Source organism: Nannospalax galili, unplaced genomic scaffold (genome assembly GCF_000622305.1).
Source record: "Nannospalax galili isolate Female #2095 unplaced genomic scaffold, S.galili_v1.0 scaffold28, whole genome shotgun sequence".
Classification (NCBI taxonomy): Eukaryota; Metazoa; Chordata; class Mammalia; order Rodentia; family Spalacidae; genus Nannospalax; species Nannospalax galili.
The window spans coordinates 3,030,445-3,039,002 of record NW_008359594.1 but is presented as its reverse complement, the minus strand read 5'-3'; the positions used below and the strand labels follow the sequence as shown (position 1 = coordinate 3,039,002).

Genomic DNA, 8,558 nt, shown 5'->3' with positions numbered 1-8,558 from the left:
AAGGGCTTCCAAAAGCATCCCTCTGTTGGGTTCCTCCTCATTTTTCTTTTGCATGACAACACTGGACTGATGGATTTAGGATTTGATTTCAGGCATTTTGATAGCTGTTGGAGTGGTTAGAATCTGTGTCAGTTCCCTCTCAAAGGCTTCTATATAGGGGGAGGAAACAAATTTGGCCATCATTTTAGAATAGTGGGTTGTCTCCCTTATCTGCAGGTGGGCACTGCAGGATTGCAGACCAAGATTTGAAGTCTTACATCTGAGCAGTACTTTCTGATTCAGAACAAAATCATCAATGAGAGATAATTGTCTAACTTTTTGTATGGACTTAAGCCTAATGTCTGGGAAGTGTAATCCCTTGAACTCTTAAAGAAATATACTGATGACTTTACTCTTTGGTTATACTTTCCTTTTGGGTGTTTAAGACCATATAGTTGACCCAAATAAACCAATTTATTTTTACTCTTAAGGTTGTTTGAGGATCTGTTCCTTGGGGGTCACATGGGCTTGGGAGGAGCCCCTGGTGCTTTTCTTTCACCAGTTCCATCTATGTGAAGATCAGTCAAAGGTCCTACTTGACCATGGCTGGCTTCACTTAGAAGCATGGATAAGATGTTTCCTCTGAGTTGACCCTCCTCTCTGTAGAATGGACACTGGTTCAAGTCCATCTGGTGGGATCTCCATGGCCTTCCTGAACAGGAGGATAGGTGACTCACCACAGTTACAGGACATTTTGAGAGATGCTCCATAGTCCCCTGGAACTTTGTAGACCTTGGAGGGCAAGGAGCAAAAACTGTCCTTTAAGTCCTTCTGAGCAGATTAGTATAGGCCTCAAAAACTGGCTGTTAAACATGCCACCAGTCTGGTACTTTTAATTACCATGTACTATGTAGATAAGGCTTGGGCAAATCCCAAACATTCTCAGATAATCCTTGACTAGACATATATTTTGTTCCTTGAACTAGTTGACTAAACTATGACCTTAGAAATTTTAAGATTACGTGTATATTATTTTTGTCTCATCTAAGTCCTCCTCTTATTTTTTGTCCTTTGTCTACTTTTAAATAAGGATTTCTTGCTACTGAGTTATACAATTTTTTTCCTTGCATATTTTGGATATTAGTTCCCTATCTGTAAGATAATTTTTCACTTGTTCATTTTTGTGTGCGTGCATGTGTGCATATGTGCGTGCGTGTGTGTGCGTGCATGTGTGTGTGTGTGTGTAATTGCCAAGGAAATTTACTACTTTGTTTCTTCTAGGAGTTTTACAGTTTCAGGTTTTATATTTCTACCCTTAATCCACTTCGAGTAGATCTTTGTCTTGTAAGAAAGACAAGAGGCTAGTTTGAGTCTTTTTCATGTGGCTATTCAGTTTTCCTAACATCATTTATTGATGAGGCTATCCTTGATGTCCTTGTCAAAAAGTTAATTTCAGCATATGTTTATATTTAGGTTTATTTCTGCTTTCCACACGGGTTGCATGAGTTTGCAATCCCACCAGTAGTGAATGAGCGTTCCCCTTTCTCCACATCCTCACCCACATTTGGTGTCTTTTGTTCTGTTGATCTTAGCCAGTTTGACCAGGGTAAGATGAAATCCTAAAGTGGTTTTTATTTGCAGTTCTCTAATTACTAAGGATGTTGAACAGTTTTTAAGATGCTTCTTAGCCATTTTTATTTCTTCATTTGAGAAGTCTCTGTTCAGGTTCTTAGCCCATCTTTTTATTGGGTTATTTTCTTCTTTCTTTGTTTTTTGAGTTCTTTGTATATTCCAGCTGTTAAAGTTCTGTCAGATGTGTGACTGATGAAGATTTTCTCCCACTCTGTGGGTTTTCTCTTCACTTCCTTGGTTATTTCTTTTGCTATGCAGAAACTTTATAGTTTAATGAGGTTCCACTTGTTGATTGTTGACTTCAATTCCTGAGCTACTGATGTCTGATTTAGAAAGTCTTTTCCTACACCTGTATCTTGTAGGGTACTGCCTATTTTCTTCTAGTAGTTTCAGCGTTTCAAGTTTTATATTGAAGTCTTTGATCCATTTGGAGTTGACTTTTCTTATAGGCATTCTTCTTTTTCTTCTCCTTCCTCCTCTTCCTCCTCCTTCTTTCTCTTCCTCCTCCTCCTTTTCCTCCTCTTCTTCTCCTCTTCTCTTCTTCCTCCTCTTCCTCTTATTCTTCTCTTCTTCCTCCTCCTCTTCTTCCTCTTCATCTTTCTCTTCCCCTTCCTCTGTCTCTTCCTCTTCTTCCTTCTTCTCTTCTTCCTCTTCCTCCTCTTTCTCGTCTTTCTCTTCCTCCTCTTTTCCTCCTCTTCCTCCTCCCCCTTCTACTCCTTCTCCTCTTCTCCTCCTCTTCCTCCTCTTCCTCCTCCCCCTCTCCTTCTCCCTCCCCCTCCCCCTCCTCCATCTCTCTGTCGCCCCAGCTGTCCTGAAACTCACCATGGAGACCAGGCTGACCTCTATCTGACAGATCTTCCTGCCTCTGCCTCCCAAGTGCTGGGATTAAATATGTGTGCCACCACACCTTATATTCTTTTTTTAGATATACATTTTATTTATTATTTTTTGTTTTTTTTTTGTATGAGTGTATTATCTGCATGTATGTAAGTATACCTGTGTCATACAGTGCCTGCTGAGGTTAGAAGAGGGCATTGGATTCCCCTGGAACTGGAGTTACAGGTGTTACCTGCCATGTGTGTGTTGGGACTTGAACCCAGGTCCACTGCAAGAACATCCAGTGCTCTTAACTGCTGAGCCATCTTTCTAGCCCTTCTTACAGATATTCCTAATGAAATTGAAGAAATTCTTTTCTAATCCCAGTTTACTGAAAAATTTCAAAAAATTACAAGTGGATGTTGGATTATATAAATACTGCATCTTTCTTTATGTGTAGCTATGCTTGTGACCTGTGTTATTTGTAAAGATTTTAAAAAACATTTCCCAAAGCAGGTCTGTTTACAGCAAATTTTCTAGTAGGAGGGAGCAGGCAATTTAGACCAGTTCTCCCATTGAAGATAACTAGAAAACCTAGATGGCTTGAATCAAACCTTCTGAAAGCTTACGATAGTGAGGTAGACATTCTATGAATTTATAGGGTCTTGATCTAGAAAATAGAGAACTCTGAATGGACCAACTTAGGAAAACCTTGCTCAATAATCGGTTTGTTAAAAAAGACATTGCATGGGGCTGGAGAGATGGCCCAGTGGTTAAGAACACTGGCTGTTCTTGCGGAAGACCTGGGTTCGAATCCCAGCAATCATGTAGCAGCTAACAACTGTCTGTAACTACAGTTCCAGGGAATCTGACAGCTTCGTCTGTCCTCCACGGGCATTGTATGACACGGTGCATTTACCTACATGCAGGCAATACACACATACACATAAAATAAAAATAACAAAATACTTAAAGACATTGTGGTAGAAATTAGAAAAAAATTATCGATGATAATAAAAGCAATAAATGTGGGATAAGGACTAAGCCATAATGAAGGGGGACTTTATAGAATTAAAATAGAGGGCCAGCAAGATGGGTTAGAGGGTAAAGATGCATGATCCTGACAACCTGAGTTCAATCCCCAGAACTCAGGTAAAGATGAGAGGGCAGAACAACTCCAAAAAGTTGTCCTCTGACTGCAACATGTGCACCATGGTTTATGTGTCATCACACGTGCACACACACACCCAGATAAATATAAAAGAATTAAAAATACATATTGAAATGAACAACAAAATAGGGTGAAAGCTGAAAAATAGTAAAGTTCCTCAGTCTGATAAAGGTTGTGAAAAATCTGAACAAGAATGGAATTTAATAGTGTCAACCTGAAAGCTTTCCTCTCTAATATGAGGACTCAGACAGTGATCCCTCCTCTTGTCTCTTGTAATAAGTATTATACTAGAGGTACTAAGGCAGTCAGGTGAGATAGCATGAGAAATCAAGGCATTGGTTACCCCAGAGGAGAGGCAAAGTAGATAGGGATTGGAAGGGGTCACCAAGGAACTTTTAGACTAGTATTGTATTCTTTGTCATGATTAGTATTTAGAAGGTCTTTGCAATAACTTATTCATTTATGCATTTGCTGGTGTTGACATGTTTTTTCTTTACAACAATTTGTTTGTGTTTTATATTTTGTGTACTTTTCTATATATGAACTTTTATAAAAAGATTAAAATGATTGCTATTTGAGAAGACATATTAGTACCTTTTCTTGGTCTTTAAACTATCAACTTCATAACTTGATATTATCTCATTCAACAGAATTAAAAAAAAAGCAAGAAAAACAACTAAAAGAGTGGGGGGCATGGTGGTGCTTGCCTTTAATCCCAGTACTCTAAAAAGGCAGACGCAGGTTGATCTCTGTGAGATTGAAACCAGTCTGGTCTCCGGAGTGTGTTCTAGGCCTGCTGAGGCTACAAGGAGACCCTATCTCAAAAAAGACAAAAAAAAAAAAATCCTAAAAATTAAAAGAAAAATTAGATCACTTGTTATATAAATCTTCTTTAATGAATGCAAATGTAAAAATTATTAATTTGTAAACCCCTCACTGAAATAACTTTTTTTTAAAATGCTTTTTATTCCAAATAAAAATTAATGGTTTTGGTTTACTTTAATCAGGAGGTGTTAATGATGCTGGATTACTATGTGAGAGATTTCAAAGCATTGATTGACTGGATTCAGCTTCAGGAGAAGTTAGAGAAGACAGATGCTCAAAGCAGGTAAAGAACTCTGGTATTTATAGCAACCCCAGTTTCAGTCGCAGACATTGAAACATATATTGGACAACAGACTTAACAGCAGATTGACGTGAAACTTGCAAAACTTAATAGTTGGGTGCTGCATTTGTCATTTGGTTCAGTAACAAATACTTATTATTATGCACCTGCCAGTTCATGGTATATTATTTAGTGCAGAAATTTGATTGCTGTATATGATACATGGTTTGTGGCCTAAGGGTATAAAATAGAACTTGTACACAAAACTATATATAGGTGATGCACATCTTTTGGAGGGTAGATCAGGAAAGAGTTCATAGGGGGTACAGAAGTATTAATGGATGTAATGGACTTGGCCAACTGGTTGGCCATTTTCAGATGAAGAGAAAAAACAGTTTAGGTGTGGGGCATGTGTGAAGTAAAAATAACCTAGAGAAAGGTATAGTATATTTTCTCACTGTGGTAGGTAATAATGAAAATTGTTTTTTTTTTCATTTCCTTGATGCATATTTACTTGCTACTGAAAATTAAAATAACACATCAAAATTCCATTTTTTACAGTTTTTGAAAACTAGAAAACTAGAAAGCCTGATTATGTACCCTAATTATTATTATACTCTGGTCTACTGCCCAATATTCTCATTACATCTTTTCAAGTTATCATATATTTTATCTCATAATCATCAGACACTTAAAGCACATGGGAATACTTGAGACTCATTTGTGATTCTTTGATTCAAATAAAGTCATGTACATTCATGTGAAGTCAAACATGTACATTCCAACTACACACATTTCCTTAAAGATTACTAGTGACATGGTAGGAAATGCAGGGAGTGAAATATAGCACAAAACTCATATCATTATTGTTATTGTGCATAAGGTATCCAAGATCATTGTAGTGCTGTCTATCCTAGCATGTGGTAGCTTTCTTAGCCTGTTGCATTGAATTACCAACAGGAAAGAGCAGAATAAGATTTATGCTCAAGTCCAAGTGTTTGCATGTGTGCATGCATATGTGTGTGTGTGCGTGTGTGTGTGTGTGAGAGAGAAATCTATCTTTGGGTGGGTGTGTACACATGTACATGTGTATACCTGTGCATGGGCATATATTTGCATGTGGAGGCCAGAGTTGAGGCCAGAGTTGAGGGCAGTCAGTTGCTCTCAGCCATGTTTTGAGTCAGGACTCTCACTGAACCTGGAGCTCATAGTTCACCTGGACTGGCTGGCCAGCGAGCTGCAGAGATCTGCCAGACTCTAGTCTCCCAAGTCTGGGATTAGAAATGTATGCCATGGTACCTGATGCTAGTGATCTAAATTAAGGTTTTTATGCATGGCAGTCTCTTTACTGAGCTATTTACCCTGCCTACAGGGCATCTCTTTTTATCTTAATTGATTATCAGCACATCTTCTCTTGGCCTCATGAAACAGCTCCCAGATATAGAAGACAACCTTAAATTTTCTACTGATGCCATTAATCACTGTGCATTCATCAAATCATGCATTAAAATTTATTTCAGCCAGACTTGGGATTTAAAGGTTAGAATTGAAGTTGTATTTGTTTAAAGAAAATACGGATGAGCATTTATATAGTTATATTTTGGATAAAGACTTTGTAAGATAAAATTAGAAACTACCAAGGAAAATAATGATTCACTTTATTTAATAAGAAGAAAACTAGTCTTTATATATAAAAATTTTAAAGAATATTTGTACACCAATGACGACACATTTGTAGCCATGAAAGTCTTAATAGCTACTGTACTAAACTTCTTCAAATCATTTAGAAAATGATACAAAATCCAGTGGAAACAAAATGAACCAAAAATACCAACATGTGAACTCAAAGAAAAAATTCAAATGACCAGTAGCATTTTATCCTTACTAGTTATAATAAAAAATTTGGAACTGATAAGACTAAGACAGTGATAAGCCATTTTCCAATAACATTTTAAAGGAAGGATAACAAAGCTGAATGGAAAAGAAACTTTCTATCTGTAGGAATGTGACTTCTTTCAGAAAGATTATTTGGTAATGAATAATATTTTATCTGAATTCTCATGTTTTCTATTGGTAATCATTTTTTAAAGTGAGAGGATAAAGTACCCTAATGACTACATGGAATGGTGAGTGAGCTTTGGAAAGACCGACTGCAATGACAGGTTTGAATAGGACTAGAGGAAGATGATGCTTAGGGAAGCCATCTCAGTAAGGTGTGCATCCTATCAACTGATTGTTGCAGGGCAATGAACACACCATTTAGCTTTTTCATTAAAGAGCAATGAAGTTTTTGTATTTCTATTCTCATGAGGAGAATAGAGGAGACTTTAAATCTTCCTGTGTATTCTTCCTTTAACCCTCAGTATTTTCTTTGTTTGATCATTTTTCCACAAACTTAATCCTTTAGGACACCAGTCAAAATAGCTGGATTAGTACTACTGCTTTTTACATGTTTTTTTTTTTTTTTTCTGAGTATGTGAGAGGCTTGTGAATCATAAGAAGTGTCTCTCTTGTCTTTTGTAACCTCATAACCTTTTGAGAGAAGTAGTGTTCTGTTGTTCTGTTTCATTGTGTGGAAAATCCTGGGCCATGCACTGAGTTCTCACTGTTAGCATGTCAAGTTTCTGGTAAGTAATGCTGTAGGCCTTATAACTCAGTTTTATGACTTAATCATGTTTTTATTCATTAACAATCAAGAGAAAAGATTAGTTTGTTTTTCCACCTTTTCTGTTAAATTAATCTGATATGTGTTCTGAACTGGCAGACCAACCTCACTAGCATGGGAAGTCAAGAAAATGTCTCCTGGACGTCACATGATTCCAAGCCCATCAACAGATAGAATGAATGTAACATCAAATGCTCGAAGAAGCTTAAATTTTGGGTGAGATGAATTTTTAAATGCTCACATTATAAAAAAATTATTTTCTGTAGATAATATACCTATAGTATTATGAAACCAATATTGCAGCAGAAAAATATCCACAGGTACCATCCCCTGGTTAAAAACAACACACACAAAAAAAACCCCACAAAAAAACAAAAATGTACCTGGTAGCATTCCCAGGAAAGGACTCTATCAGATCAATTTTCTAAGATTCCTAGATCTGGTAGGTTTTGTACAAATGCAGTTGCAGAAGTAGGAGATTGGTAAAACAAAGGACTTGAACAAAAAATCAGAGAAGGTAACTTTTTATTCACAAATTGACAGAAGAAAGAACTTAAAAGCCTTAACAAGCTGGTCCTTTGAGACTCAGGAGAGCTGCCTATGTCAGATGACTTTTGTCTGTATGTGTGGACCCTAAAGCCCTCCATGAAGAGTCTGACCCATGGGATGTCATTTGATGGCTGACACCAGTCGGGTGTTGTAGGACATAACTTTTATGGAGCTTCGGGACTTCTACACAGTTCCTCCTCCGTATTTTATGATGTTGCATTCTGGTGCATATTTTATGACAACTGTAAACCAGAAAGGGAAGAATTTGTTGAACAAAGACAATTTGAAGCCTATTTACCTGTATTGTCTATGTTTGAAATTGTCTGAAGAAAAAGTTAAAAAAAATAATCCAGGAAAGTAAGTTTTAGCTTTCAGGATATGTCATATAGTCAAAGATAATTAGTGACTCAAAGATTAAAGTCCATTACCACATGTCATGCTGAATTATTGTTGTCATGACCTGACCACTTCTTTCATAAGCAAAGATCTAACGCATACCATAGATTGTGTATTTTCACTAAAATTACCTTTTTTATATAAGCCTGTCAGCAATATAGTTTTATAATTATTTTGTGTAGTTATCTTTTGGATCAGATAGAAGAAAGCAGTTAGAAATATATATTTATCCTGTATTTGATATT

General features: G+C 36.8%; 1 protein-coding gene across 5 annotated transcripts in view; it reads left to right on the top strand.

Moving 5' to 3' along the window:
• Positions 1 to 8,558, top strand: part of Scaper (S-phase cyclin A associated protein in the ER) — a 477,644-nt gene that overhangs the window by 61,456 nt on the left and 407,630 nt on the right. For all 5 annotated transcript variants that reach the window (XM_029558805.1, XM_008823432.2, XM_017795678.2 and 2 more), the window contains 2 exons: positions 4,606 to 4,706; positions 7,468 to 7,584. In XM_029558805.1, the coding sequence (XP_029414665.1) occupies positions 4,606 to 4,706; positions 7,468 to 7,584 (218 nt within the window). The remainder of the gene's footprint in view (positions 1 to 4,605; positions 4,707 to 7,467; positions 7,585 to 8,558) is intronic.